This window comes from Sus scrofa, chromosome 1 (assembly GCF_054392235.1).
Source record: "Sus scrofa isolate SSC_HxYL_T2T_F1_AM1 chromosome 1, Sscrofa_HxYL_maternal_Yorkshire_Landrace_v2.0, whole genome shotgun sequence".
Taxonomy (NCBI): domain Eukaryota; kingdom Metazoa; phylum Chordata; class Mammalia; order Artiodactyla; family Suidae; genus Sus; species Sus scrofa.
In genome coordinates this window covers 216,848,214-216,864,056 of record NC_139383.1, presented here as the reverse complement: position 1 = coordinate 216,864,056, position 15,843 = coordinate 216,848,214, and the positions used below count along the sequence as shown (strand labels likewise).

At 39.5% G+C, this 15,843-nt stretch overlaps 1 protein-coding gene across 37 annotated transcripts in view; it reads right to left on the bottom strand.

The window, feature by feature from the left end:
- The window catches only part of BNC2 (basonuclin zinc finger protein 2), a 448,897-nt gene that overhangs the window by 299,947 nt on the left and 133,107 nt on the right, over positions 1-15,843 (bottom strand). For all 37 annotated transcript variants that reach the window (XM_084984833.1, XM_084984694.1, XM_084984850.1 and 34 more), the window contains exon 2: positions 6,066-6,266. Coding sequence is in view for 14 of the 37 variants with exons in the window: in XM_021063323.2 (XP_020918982.1) it covers positions 6,066-6,266 (201 nt within the window). In the remaining 23 variants the exon portion in view is untranslated. The remainder of the gene's footprint in view (positions 1-6,065; positions 6,267-15,843) is intronic.

Sequence of the window (15,843 nt, the reverse complement as noted above, 5' to 3'; positions counted from 1 at the left end):
AATCCCTAGGTCAATTCAAACAGGATGATTCACGTTATAGACACAAGCTAAAGGCAAATCCCACCTCCTTCTCTCAGTTGTTTTTATATATATGTTTTCTAAGCAAGAGTCCCACGTTCAGAAAATACCTCTTCGGCTGTATAAAGTCATCAGCTCTTCATGATTATAGGGAAAATCCCCTCGAAAGCTTTGCAGACTGATAAAGGCAGATGCCTAACCTAACTTTCTTTAGGTAAGTGTGTGTCATGCATGTAAGGCCGGGAGAGAGAAGCCCTGGAGTTTTTGTTTTTCACTGAAGTGGATGACGCCAGCTCACTATCTATAACGGCCTGTTCCTTTTGGAATCAGCTCCCGGTGTCACAACGACCTGGCAAACTTTAATACTTTCACTATCACTGGAGTCCTTGCAACCCTGCTTTGGCTGTGACCCATTCACTTTTGCCCCAACTTCTCCGAGGTGCCTTACTCAGCATCTAATTAGTTAGGGAGGATTTGCTGAAGCTCTTAACCCTGACACAGGAGTGGGAGGATGCAGTGCTGTGGGAGCCCCAACCTGCCCTGTCACTCCATTAATCAGATCTCCATAAAGTCACGATGAGTAACTGGACTTATCAGTGACTGTTAAGATATACTCATAAATATAATTATAGAAAAATACAACAATTATATAGATAAGCTATCTGCACCTTTAGGGATTTATTTTTCAACTGTGGTTACCTGACTCACCTTAGGAAAAGGCTTTTACAAATTACACACACACACACACATACATACACATGGTTGCCATTTGCAGATAATACAAATATGAGAAAAGTAATTTCAGAATGATCATCTACTATGTTCAAAGTCAACATATGGTGTTGAAAATAAACTTGAAATCTGTGCAGATTTTTAATATATACCACATACACACCTGCGAGTATGTTTGTGTATGCTTTATCTGCTTTAACAGGTAGATAAACACCCAATATAAAGCCTCCTACTTTCCCATTGCTACTCTGCCCTTGCGTTACTAATTAGACAGTATCTGTTAAGTGAAGTCTGCATGTCATACATAGACTTAAAAAGTATAGGCCAACAGACAGGCACCTGTGTCTATGTTGCAATTTGTACTTTAACAATTTATCCAAATATTCATATGTGAGTATGACATTATGAGAATGGATGGTAAGAATTATATTTGAATATATGTCTACAGTTAAGACTTCAAAATAAAACATTTTACCACTCAAATTAGAGAGGGGAACTAAATTGGAGGTAGCAGCCTGGTAATTCAACAGGCTGAAACTACATGCCTCCTAATGTAAATATTTATTTTAGCATCAAGAGGTAAGTTTGGTCAATTTAATCCTTTTTCAGTAAGACATGATTACTAAAACACACCAACTGTAAGAAGGGGAGTAAAAAGGGAGGAGGGAAAAGTGCAGAAACCAAGGGATGGATGATGTCTGGCAATGAAAGTCATTTTCAAAGACCATTAACTATCAACTGCTTTACTCAGGGCTCTGGTTAAATAAGAACATACATCCTACGTTAAAAGGGACAGCTACGTGAGTGGGATAGAGTTTAGAATAAAAATGTACGTTTGGTCTAGAAAGAAGAATCAAACAACGATATACAATTAGGCATCTGGCTTATAAGAAATACTGTACATGAGCTTTTTAAACTGTTAGTTAATAAACATTCCAATTATTTGGGTGTGGGAGGCAGGTAGGAAGTCAGACAAAACCACTATCTCCACTTGAAAATATAGACTCAACCAACAGAAACTGTGTTTGCTTATATGAATAGAAAGAACTAAAAGACTACTGGGGAAAAAATTCATATCGAACATGTTTTTAAATGGATTCCAGCAATGTGATTATATATTTCTGACAATATATTTTATTTATCATTTCTCCGAAATGGGCTAGATTTTACATTAGTGAGAAAGTTTGCTTTACTCTCTCATATCTCTGGTGAGCAGACGCTCTGGTATTAATTGTAAATCATTGATTTAATTTTTAGCTTTCTTCGTTTGCCCCTTACCTATCTAGGAAATGATTTCTCTGGTGATAACTAACACATCATGCTAATGAGAGAATCTAATGCACAATAGAAAAATGTCACTACTAATAATATTTGCATGAAGTTAAATAAAGCAACTGTAGGAGAATGTCAGACAGTTGTTCTTTAACAAGACACAGTTTCACAATGAAATTATGTTGTTAATTTTGTTACATCATTGGGTGAATCCTAAATTACTACATAATGATGCTCAAAGTCATTTATAATTCTTAGTATTTCACTTGTGTCTGAAAAGAGATCTTATTAAGGATCTACATTTTATTTGAAACAGGTTAGATAATAAAAGGTAAATGCCTCAAGAAATGTGTAAAATGTGGGCTCTAGCCCTTTACCTGTTAGTCTTATTTCTGAAAAGATTTCAAAATACATTACACTACTGCATAGCCTAAGGTAGCTACAAAGAATTTTATTTGCTCTTCTCTCCTATGCACAAAATATTTAGAGAAACAGAAAAGTTACCATTTAAAAATGTGATTAAAAAAAAAAGAAAACTTCTAAAAGCAGGCCTTATTTTCTGTTCTTAACAATACTGCATGAGGTTAAAATGGGCAAAACAACATTACAGACTCTGAGAGATTAACAGAGAAGATGAGCAAAGGGTTTCTGGTTATTCTCGACCTGTCACTGATCAAAGTGACCCAAAAAAGAACTCCCTTTACAAAAGTCAAGAGTCATGCCCTTAAAGGTTATCAAATATTAGTCTGTATAGAAAAATATTATTCCTTTTGAAAAAATCATAATCAAATATGGAAGGAAAATGGAGGGGGAAAATGCAGTCAAACTGTCTTATCTCGAAACTTTAGAGAAACAGACTTAGTTCCACCAAATCTGAATTGGATTTTGGTATCTTTTTGTTAGAATTAGACAGACTGAAAGATTTACATACAAGCAGATCTAACTTTGCTCATACAAAACAGATAAAGATTTTTATATCCCTACTATCTAAATTACCTATAAAAGATACAAACCTAGAATATTAAATTTCAGCATTCTTTACCTATTTCCCACTATAAGTTTTGCTATATTTAACTAATACTAATCAATTCTCTATAACTCACTTTTGAAACCTACTAGTCAGTCTTTTCTAATATTTAAAGAAATGAGTAGGTAAATCTTCTAATTTCTTATTACAGAAAATTGACAAAAAATATGCCCAATAAATTTTCTTCATTTCATGAGCTAAATCAATTTTTCTTAAGAAGTAAAATAATCATAACATAGAAAAACATCTCTGTACCTAGAAGTATAAAATTCTGCATGCTTGATTAAACTGAAGAAACTTTTACCTATAGTTAGACAAAAGCTGGCTTAATGTGTATACTGAAACTAATATTCCTTGAAACTGCTTGCTTCAAGAGATATCATTTCAGGAAAAGTGTCTTTCTTGTATACACACACGAAGAATCAGCATTGCTGATGAACTATATGTCAGGAAAATAAACATATTAAACATGTATAACAATATATTTCTAGATTTACACATACTTTCAATTGAAGTTTACACAGTATTTATATAAACTAAAATGTCATCCTGAAAGAGAAAAAAAAAAAACATGTAAACACATACCCTCTTTTACATGCCTTCCAAAAATGCACAAGAGGTAAGCATTTAGTAACTATGACAGAAGAAAGGGGGGAGGAGAGCTCCCAACTACATCCAAACCAAAAAAATAAAGAAAACAGGTAAAATACAGTGAAATCATAATACTTTTTAAAATTGTGATTTTTCCCTTTATTGTATTACTGTTTAGTAAATAGTGTAATTAATATTATAAAGTTTTATATAGCATCCATCATGCATAACTTCCCTGTATTTCTACTTTTCATACAGTCATTGATACTCACTTTGACACACACATGCACACAGGTAGACACAAAACAGATTTTTATATACCCACAAAGTGGAACAGCTGGATCAAAGATGTAACAGATAAGGTGTACAAATTTCTCTCTCTGAGCGATTTCAAATTATTTTCCTATTTTTGACTTGTCATTTAATTTACTTTTATTTGCCGTTTTTTGCTAAAATGTTTTGCATGTCTTAAAGTCTCCTTAGATTCAAATCTACTTGGAAATGGGCTAGTGCCAAAGAAGCAATCTAACACCATCTATGTGGTTCAATAGCCATTTATCAATTGATCATTATCTCTATCTGGTTTTATTAACTCTTTTCTAGCTAGAGGGAGACCTAAACCAATCTTCTTTCAAAACACACACACACACACACACACCCACACCCACACACACAAACACCCTCCACTAACTCAAGAAAACCCTGAAGGTGATACATAGTTTTTAAAGTGCAGCACAAGTCATTAGGTACTAAGGTCAGTGAAAACACACCCTGTGTTCCAACCATGATGAGAGCCACCCAGGCAGGGCTATGTCTCAAAAATACACTTCTCAAAGCTCTCGGCAACACCAAGGAGTATCTCTGGGAGGAAATGAACTTTTTAACTTGCAAGAATGGGAAATTGCACATAAAGAGTTGCTTATTGGGTTTATGTTGATTGCATTTAAATCCCAGCTTACTGTATCAGCAGTAATCAGGGTCCCTCTACAGGATATGTCAAAATACACCTTATTCAAATGCATTTATCTTATCTAGAACTGTGTGGTACAACTGTTCGCTAGCTAAATGCTAAAAAGCCCTAGCACTCTACATTACCTTTTGCAGATGTATTTCTAAACTTGCGGTAGTCTCTACCCTGACAAAATGTTTTATTCCTTTCCTTACCAAGTTTAAAAATCTAATTAACTCCAAGTATTTAATTCTCATGAACTCTTACAAACAAAACAGATTTTTTAAAAAAAGAAAGCAGGTGCAGTGGTGGTGGGGGGGGTTGTTTTGTTTTTAATGAGTGGAACAATATCCATTTCCTAACAATCTCCATCTACTTAAAATCCCAGTGTATTTGTCAGTAATACTTTCGTACTGTGCGGAGGATAGTATCATACGAACTCTTGCTTTGTGTGGGTTTGGTGGAGGCTTTTGAAGCAAGACGTGTCTGGGAGGGAGGCACCAGGGAACTTCCCTCCCTCGCTTGAGCACAGTCCAAGATGAAAGTTTCTGGGTTGTTTCCCTTCGCTTCCTCTCCCCCTCTCTCCCCCTCAGAGCCGCAGAGCCAGCAATTGTGCAAGAGGAGCCAGGCGCGCGCGGGGCGCGTAGGTATCACGGAGCGCATGGTACGAGGCCGGCTCTGCTGATTAATGAGCGGTCGCCGGCGGCCTCGCGCGGACACGTCGGCTCTCCCTGCAGAGCCAGCGGCGGCGCAGCCGGCCCGAAGACCGCTCTGGGGAGGATGCCGAGGCTGCGCCCGAGCGTGAGTTCGCTGGCCGGGCGGGCGAGCGGGCGGGAGCCGAGCGGGCAGGAGCCGAGCCGGCGTGGCGGGAGCGCAGGGCGAGCGCGGAGGCGGAGGCGGCGGTCGCGGTGGCTCTGAGGACCTGGGACCAGCCGGCGGCTCAGCCTGCCACGCACGCCGCCTCCGCCCGCGGCTCCTGCGCAGCCTCCTCCGCTGTGCGGGGTTGGAGTCAAGCCGCTTCCAGCCCCAGGAAGTCCGTCGCACAGGGCCGAGGGGCCCTACATTTTATGGCTGCTGGGTTGGTGAACCTAGTTTGAGACAGCAGCCACTTGGAGGAAGTGATGAATGCAGATAGAGAGATAACATGGGGGGTTGGCTTTTCAAAAAAATTTTAACAGAAAGCAAAGAAATATATTGCGTCTTCCCTTGACCCAGACTACTGTGAAACTTTGCCACAAATGCCTTTGCTTGCTTTGACTTCAGTATCCTTTCCCCCTTTTTCTTTTAAGGAGCCCTTAGGGAAACTGTGAAGTAACCCTGCACGTTCCAGTAACAGTTATGACAAAACAGAGCCCAACTGCGAAGTGATCAAAATGTCAAAAATCTTTAAAACGGAAAATACCAGAGACAAAAGTACACATAACAATTCAAGATTTCCTTTAAAGAAAAAAAAAAGAAAGAAAGAAAGTAACTTACCTGTTGGGACATTCTGAATAAGAGGTTAGTATCAGCGTTTTGCCATGTCCCCATGAACCCTGGTTCAGCCGTAGTCGTTCTGGTTCCGAACTGCATGGAGTTGTCAGTACAGGAGTCTCTTAAAGTCAAGTCTCTTGCCCTCTTTGGCTCTCTGTCTCTCTGTGTCTCTCTTTCTCTCACATCCACTTCTGCCTCTTCTGACTGAAAAGTGAAGGTGGATTTTTTGAGCCTCTTGGCAGCCAGTAGCAGGAGTGTAGTGTAGTTAAGAAGCTGGCTGAACTGTGTATTTCATTTGGGAAGGGGGAGAATTGGGGGGAGGGAGGGGGTCAGAGCTTCTTTCGCACCTTCTGCACAGATACCCCTATCATTTATGCATAGATTGTGACTCCCCGAGCTTGCCTTTGCTCGGTTTAACAGCTGCCTGTCAGGTGTGCAGGCAGCACTGGAGACCCAACCATCAGCTTCAAACTCTCAGCCACTGCATGTCATTGGATAGCAGAGCTAAGAGTCAACTGCACTGTTCCACTGTCAGGCACCAAATGACACCCTGCACTAACTCCTCTCCAGACACACGGAGAGATACACACTTACGCACACTCCAAGCAACACCATAATCAGGGACGGTCCGCGGGGCAAGGAAAGGCTGGGGCCCTTTCCAGAGAATTTTTCCCAACAATGCTTTTGGGTATAACATGCATTATCTGACATCAGCCTTTGCTTTAACATTTGTAAACTGCTGGGCTTAAAAACATTTTTCCCCCTAATTACCCTGGAAGAAAGAAAAATATTCAGCTGTAAGAGAATGTAAAGTTGGCTTAGTTGTTGTCTAAATGTTAGCTGCTAAAAGTCATATAGTATATGCTAGGCTATTTATAACCATATATAAACTCCTAGAGAAAATAATATACTTAGAGACGTGACCTTACACTCTAAAAAGTAAATAAACCTAGCGGTTTTTTTGAACACAGAAAATGCACAATAAACATTTGCAAAATAAATACACACTATTTACCATCCAGTTCCTCAGGGCATTAATTACTAAATTGGATGTTCAACAGTAAGAAACTGAATGGCAAAGAAAAAAATGTGTACCTTTCCTTAAAGCTGAAAAGTAGGGGGAAAAAATCCTTTATTCAAGTTCCTGGATGAAGCCTCTACAATAGCTTTTCAAATCATAAAAAAGAAAAAGATGAAGAAAAAGCCTGTCCCATTTCAGACAAAAAGTAATGAATATAAAAACTCCATTTTTCATTCAGGATCTCTATGGAAAATTCTCTTAACGTTTTCTGGCCTGATGAAATATAACCTGGACAGCATGCCATATTCTTAATTAAACCCATTTTAAAACAAAACATCTATTTATTAGATAGTATTTATCTAGCTTATTTATGGAAAAGCAGAACTGAACAAAATGCACTGTACATAAACAGTAACTCCAAAATGGAAAGCTAAATTCATGTCGTCTCATAAAAGTAGTCAGCAGGAAAAAGCCATCCTTCCTAAACTTAAAATGTAAGGCACATTAATCTTCAACCACCTACAAATACGGAGGACAAATGTACCACTCTCCTTGCTCCTTCTTAACTCCAGAATAACAATAAACCTCACTCTCTGAAACAACAAAAGAAACAGAAAAGAGCTTCAATGGCAGCTTGGTGTCATTAGTGGACAATGAGAAAAGATGAGAAAACGTGCACTATGTTGACACAAATGTGCCTTCCCCTCTAGAACCGACGTCTCCTGAAAGCTTTTCTGTTAAACTTCCCTCCGGTTCACCACCATTAAGCACAAAAAAGTCTCAAAAGCAGCAAATTCAATATCTGAGAAGAAACAAACAAGAACCCAAAGAATTGTTGCCTTAAAATATATTAAGTCCACCTGTGGTCAATAAAAATATTCGGGGGGGGGGAGGGCAGAAAGACCCTATGAGTCAATTGTCAACAGTGACTGTACCTTTACAGCTAGCTATTACCCACTTAAACTCCCTCTAAAATTTGCTAGCCTCTTGATTTCTGAAGTGGCACTCAGTGCCTCAGTCAAGCTGCCTGCTCAGCTCCTGACCTTCCCACTAATGGCTGTTATTTGTGGGAGGCTTAAGGACACTGTCAATAGCAAGCTTCCTCCTCGCTCCTCGCAGGCTCTGTTGTATCGCTTTGCCTCCGTGTTTTCTCTCGCCTGCCTCTGGCTCTCCTGCTCTCCTCTCCCTCTCTTGACTCCCCCTCCTTCCTTCCTCTCTCCTTCATCCTCTCTCCCTCTTCTTCTAGCCCCCACCCTCCTTTCTTTCAGTCTTGTGGTCCTCTTCTTTCCCAGGTATTCCACCCCCAGCCCCGACCACACACACACATTCACACACTCACACACACACACTCTCACACTCTAACATCACAAAAATCAACTGGCATGCAGCAGCAAGCACCTGCAGTAATAGACTCTTTTATTAAAACTGTTATTCTGCAAGACTTGAAATTCCCCCTGGACCGGGCCATGTCAAAGCCGATATAATTAACTAGAGGCTCAGCAACGGATCAATTACCAGACAAGCAAGTGATAGTGAAATCAATGAAAGATCATCAGCCACATTATCAGTGTTGCAACTCATTAGGGCAAAACTGAGAAATGTGCTCAAAGCGAGCCCAAGCAAGGTGGCATTACAAAACAAAGGGCTAATTTGGAGACCCTGCTGTGAACAATCTGTAACAGAATTAGCCTTTTTTCCCCCTAAACTGCACAGCTCCGTAACTAAATGTGACAGACTGAGAGAAGCAGTTTATTAAGACACCAACCCCAAGTTTATTTAGTTCATAAACTCTCTCCTCGAAAATCAATACAGTCTGTACAGGGTTATTAGGCTGACTAGCTAATACATCCAAATCTGGTCTGCCCGGCCAGCAGTCTTCTGACAAAATGCTACCCAGCATAGGCAAACTGAGCTCTTTCAGACAACAAAGCTTGGGTTGCTCTAGATGAAACAGGTGTACAATGTACCTAGAACACGGCAAATTACTGCCAAAGCACAAGCTGCAGAAGCACCAGGTTATCTTTCTAAGGTTTAAAATATTTTGACTACAAATCTACCATGCAATTCTGCACCTGCTAAATGGATTTGATCAAACAAAATTTTAACTACTGTGTAAGAACAGTCTATAAAGAGGACAAGCTTCATTAAAATAAGAGACAACAATTAACCCAGACTTAATAAGAAACAAATGAGTAAACTAAACAAAAACTTCAAGCACATAGAAACACTGTGTTCTGCAGATTTGAGCCTTCAAACATTCGTTTTTAAACAAAATTTTCAAGTACAAATTCGACTCCTCTAGAAATCTTCAAAAATGCATGGTTTGAACTTGCTACTCATTTCCACAGAGAAACACAGCATGCAGAGTCTTCAACCTTAGGATACTTTTCTGTCTAGGAAGCAAAACACCCATATCATTTTAAGGTGATTTCATGTATACGTGTATACACACACACACACACACACACACACACACACGTATCTCTACAAAGTACAACGATGTCTTCTGAGCTTGTCCACTGGCTATAAAGTTTGAAGATTCTGGAGTAACTATCTAAAATCACTTGTATTAAAATTACTTAAAGCTAGGGGAGTAGAGACAGGCATCACTTATATAGTAATTGTTTTTCTCTTGCCCTGATCCCATATATTTTGGCTTAAAGAATCACAAATACTAAAAGTGATGTGTTGGCTTTCCCCCATTTATGGATAGTGAGAGATGGTCCATGGAGAGAAGTACACCAACTAGGTCTAAAGAACCTGGTTATTAAAGACACTATAGCCACGTGAATTCCTCCTCCTCACCACAACACATAGCAGAAAAAAAGACAAAAGTAAGAACCTCAAATGCAGTTTACAGTGTTAAAACAGACTGGGGAACTGAAGGAAAGAACAAAAAGACAGCAGCTTTTCCAAGTGATTTCTGAGGTTTATGGTGTTTTCACATTTAAAATGTTCCAAGAAAAGGATTACACTATTAACATGACTTCACTGTACTGGCTCTAAGATACTAAATCCTAAACTCAAAAAAAGAAAATTTTTTTTTTCTTCATGTTCATAGACTTTAATAAAATCTAATTTAGAGACAGCTGTAAATAAACATTTTCCCTCTAACTTTCTGACCTGGTACCTTCCTAAGCATTTTATAGCTCATGTTTTTGAGTAATCTATAAAAAAAGTTAGACATATGTATTCTACATCTAGACTATAGATACCAATGTTTTGGGTAGTAATTAAAAGTTGTAATTACAGAGAAATTTTACTTTTTAAAACCTTTTTGCATATAACTACATACTGTGCATGTACCCTCAATGAGATCCAATTAGTTGCAAAGAATTTGCATTTCAGTTAGTGTGGGATAACAAGACTATAGGGAGGCACAATGCAATTCCACCAGCAGAGTAAAAAAGTGGGCTCTTTCTTGTTAGCTCTGTAAGCAACAATTCCCACAACTGACTGTTTAAAACGTTACTGATCTTTTCAATATTTGGATATTGAGGTGGGTTAGGATTTTCCTTCCATTAAAAAAACAAAAAACAAAAAAACACACGTTGCTGCACATATTAGCCACAATGAATACCTTGAAGAAACAAATGAGCAAAAGAGTTTGTTTTCCACATTTGTATGTGGGGTATTTGGGGGGGGTGAATATTACATATTTTTTCTCTTAATACTGATTAATTTCTTTAAAAGCACAATGCTTTCTTAAAATAAGTTCCATTAGTAGGAGCAGGGGAAACCTCATAGAGATAGTTCTATGTTAACATATATGGTTTTGTGAGAAACACATGCATTTAGTACACTGGGAAAGTACTTAAGGATTTTCATTTTTTCTTATTATGTTTCCAACAATATAAATCCTAAGAAAATATCAAATAAATGTACAATTTATACACACAGTTTAACAAGCAGCTCTAGTACTTCTGCTGGTTCTCGGAACAATACCTGTAATTCCCTGGGTTCAGTTTGGCAGCTGTTAACAGATTTTGTAATCTGTAATGACAGTAAACTGGCCTTTGCTCTTCTTTTATTCACTATTCATTTTCAAGGCTTGGTTAAGTACAGAGCTGGGTTAAAGATCAGTGGTTTTGCATGTGACACACGCTGGTATTCATCTAATGGCTTGTCAAGACAAAACTGTCCCTGTTCTTGCCAAAATAATAAAAATGACGCTCCACATCGCATGACAATCAGCACTTCCTTGTGGCAAAACAAGTCAAGCTTTTATAATTCACTTATTTTATAGAAAATAATTTTAATAACTGGCTATCCAGTCTTATATGTGGAATTAGGCTGCCATTCTCATTAGAAATTTTTTTAAATGTTATGTCCTCTCTTAACTCTCAACATGTAAACTAGGTTCTAATCATATCAGACTTTACAGCATTAAAAAAATGCAAAGCTACAAATTCATATGGCATTAAGGTATACACCTTAATACATGCAAATTATGCAGAAGAAGCAGGCTGGGCCCAGTCACAGAGGTGGAGGGAACCAATTGAGGAAATGTCATTTTTCTTGAGAACAAAGTATGAGTCTTGCTTTGCAACATCTGTTGGGCTGTGTGAAATGTTAACAGATGTCTTAAGTGAAAAAAGGAAGAAGAATTAATAAAGGAAACCTCCTCTGAACAGATAATCCACCCAAATTTCCATATTCCTGAGGAAAAAAGTTGACAGCACCCTTTTTCCCCAGTGAAACCTGCCATCCCTACTTTATTGTGTAAAGTTTCATTTTCTATGTGAGGTTAAGGGGGGAAATTTTTTGACTCACTATAAAGAATAGAGAAAAAGTAAAACTAACAACAATATCACCTGCAGATTTCCCTTTGTGAATAATTATACCATAATCTAAGCTGCCTGTTTTCCCTTGAGTCATATGTATCATTTGATGGGAGGACAGTGAAAAGCTCACCCCCCAAAAAACAGACAAAAACATCAAGTATTACTCTGCTGTGCCTACGTGTTTGGAGGAAAGGAAGGAGAGATTAAAAAGCAGCTCTTAAGATAAGAGTTGAACACACTGTTAGCCTTGAAGGCACTCATCTTTTTCTTTCCTTTTTTTGGGGCGGGGGGCAGGGGGGCTTCCCTGCAGCATATGGAGTTCCCTGACCAGGGATCAGATAGATCCAAGCCGCAGTTGCGACCTGAGCCGCAGCTGTGGCAAAACAGGATCCTTAACCCACTGTGCAGGGCCAGAGACTGAACCCGCCTCCCAGCGCTCCCAAGACACCAGTGATCCAGTTGCATCACAGCAGGAGCTCTGAAAGCACTCATTTCATGTATGTGTGAAATACAGCCCTCACACATACCTTACACACACTCTCATGCACCACACACGCTTCCACTGGCTCATTTCCTTCCATGGCCAACCTTGTACGGGATGAAGCACCCCTCTGCCAAGAGCCACATGTTCCAGCACCAGAGTCCGAAGTAAACTGTGGGATTATACTAATTGGATCCCTTCACTTCAATTTTGAAGAAACCGGAATGAACAATTCCCATTCATGTCTCAATTTATCAGATAATCTAGGCAACCCTGAACGCAACCACTTTTAATCCAGATTAAAAAGCCGGTGCCTGCCTGCCAACTACTGAATCCAACCCAGCGCCTGCTGGTGTAGGAATGAACTGAACCATACACCTGTATTCTTCTATAATATAAATCTTCCTCTTTGGATACATCAGCTCCATTGCTTATTCTCTAAAAACCTGGGACATAAATTCGGGTTCGCACAGCTCATGGATTAACCAATTCAAAATGCAGTTAAGGATCTTCACAGGTTCAAATGAAGGAAGAGAAAAATGGTGTTGTCCCCTCTGACTGCCAGACTCAAGCACTGGCCCTTCTCTCCTCTGAGAGAGTCTGTGATAAAATTGTGCGTGTCACGTCCTGTCCACAACTACACCTTCTGCAGACGGCTCTGGCAGCCTGGGCTGGGCATTTCAACATATAGAAACCTAAGCCAGAATAGCCTGAAGATTTCAGGGGACAGGAGCATGTCAACAAGACACGCAGGCATACCTTTGGGTTTCGGTTAGTTTGTTTCTTGGGCTCTGGTGTTTACGCACAGGAATACCACGTTAGAGCACATGACAAAAAATAATAATGACTGCTGTACCCTTAAAATTCATCACCTACCCTGAGGGAGAAGCTTGTGCACTGACAACATCATTATGTTATCTGAAACTATGGGGGAAACAGGCCTCCTAAAAGAAGGTTTCAACAGGACAAAAATTTAAATCACTTTCAGCAGTAGCAGGAAAGCCCCCCATAAGCAAATACCACCTAAAAGCCTCATCCTTCTATGGCAAAAGAGAGAAACCGCTCCAGTTGACACTTGTCTCTGTACCAACTGGCACCACCAATGTGACACAGCATCTGCTGACAGCCTAATCAGGGACTCCATTTCAGAGAAACACATCAAGGATGTGTTTTCAGGGACATATCCAAATGCCATAATCCCTCGATACACTATAAAACATGTGAAAAATAAAAAGAATCTGGGTAGGGTGTGGTAGATGAGGCAGTTTATAAAATGTCAGGGAAATGATGAATGCTCAGAATCAAGACATTTGCAGATACAAAAGCATCTGAGGTTGGCATGAATCTCAAGCCTCCCCCCCCCAAAAAAAAAAAATCTAATATTTTACCTACCCTGTTTTGGCTTAAAGACAGAAAAGTGACTTTATTCATCTTTCCCTAGCTGCAGTGACAAGGGCTTCTTTCTACCATAACCTAAAGTCCACGTTTTATGAGAAAGTTCTGAGGAAAACAACCAATAAATGTGTTTCCTTAAATGAGTGTCAAAAACAGGCTGGGGAGTATACAGCAGGCAGTTACTTTTGTATGACCATGAAGAGCTGCAAGGATTGTAAAGATAGTGTTAATTTCTTTATTTTCTTCCTTCTAAAGTCTGGGGACCTGAAAAACTTGCAGCCTCAGCAATGTTATCCTAATAATAGTTTACATTACTGTCAGGAAGGAAGAATAAGATAGACACCCAGTTAATCAAACACTACTTTTAGAATTTCACAGAAAAAAAACAACTCTGTTGATGGTACCCCCCCATCATGAGAAATTCATAAACCTAAAAATTTTAAGTTTAAAAACTAAAATCCCAGTACACTGGAAGTTTCATAATCTGCACAAAACCACAGAGACATATACATACACACACACACATATACACACACACATATATACACATATATATACATACACCTATTTACATGAAAGAATGCTGAAACAAAACAAACTTGAATGAACTTGAAGAATGTTTTCAAAAGTAAGAAACTCAGAAGATGCCAGAAACTCATTAACAGCAAATTAAAAATAGGAAGAATTAGCAAGTAACCTATTCCTGAACAGTGAGGACCTTCTGTGGAGAACAGTGGCTACAAGGGGCACAAAATAAAGCTTCTGAGGTCTGGGTGATCTTTTCTATCTCCATCTAATTGGTGGTTCTGGGTATGCCCACTTTGTGAAAATACACCAAGCAGTCTAACTTTATTATCTGTGCATTTTTCTCTATGCATGCTATACTTCAGTTCAAAAGTTTACTACTGCTACTGTTAATGGTACTACTACTAAACACTGTGGGAACAATAAATTAGAACTATGTGAAAGAAAGGGGGGGAAGAAGGAAAAAGAAAAAATAAGGGGGGTGGCAGAGCAAAGCAAAGAAGCAGAAGAAGGCAGATAATTTGGCACAGTCAAAAATCATTCATGTAACTGCCAGTAGGCATAGTTCTGGCAATAATTTCTTCAGAGGCAAGACATGTGAGGAATCAAATAAATACCTGAGTTTCATAAAATGAAGATGAGTGTGGAACAATTAGCTGAGAGAGACCTCACCCAGGCAGTGCAGGAATGTGACTGTGGAGTTGCTGTCGTGGTTCAGTGGTAACGAACCCAACTAGTACCCATGAGGATGCAGGTTCGATCCCTGGCCTCACTCATTGGGTTAAGGATCTGGCGTTGCCATGAGCTGTGGTATAAGTAGAAGACTCGGCTCAGATCCCGTTGCTGTGGCCGTGGTGTAACATGCAGGTACAACTCCAATTTGACCTATATGCTGGGAACTTCCATATGCTGAGAGTGTGGCCCTGTAAAGACCAAAAAAAAAAAAAAAAAAAAAAAAAAAAGGAATTGTGATCAAGAGGCTTAAATAGAAAAGAACACCAGAACCAGACTGGAGAAGCGTCACCCCTACAATAGGAATCCTGAAATGCGCTTACCAGCCTAGCTTGCTGAGCATGTCCTCGGACCTACTCTTACCTCTGACTTGTCATTATGGCTATTTGGTCTAAGACTATGGCTATTTCCAAGCCTGCCTGTTGGAAGATTGGGGAGAAATTACATGTATTCTACAGACAGTATTATCTGGAGGCACTAAGTACATTAAGACTATTTTTTTTTAACTGCAAATGTAACATACTCTTCTAACCACCCAAACACTTTTTTTTTTTTTTAATGTCTTTTTAGGGCCACACCCACAGCATATGGAGGTTCCCAGGCTAAGGGTCTAGTTGGAGATGTTGCTGCTGGCTTATACTTCAGCCACAGCAACGCCAGATCCAAGCTGTGTCTGCGACCTACACCACAGCTCACGGCAATGCCAGGTCTTTAACCCACAGAGTGAGACCAGGGAATGGAACCCGCAACCTCATGGTTCCTAGTCAGATTCGTTTCCACCGCGCCAAGAACTCTCCACCCAAACACTTTTTAAGAGTTAATACTCTCTAAGGCTGACACCAG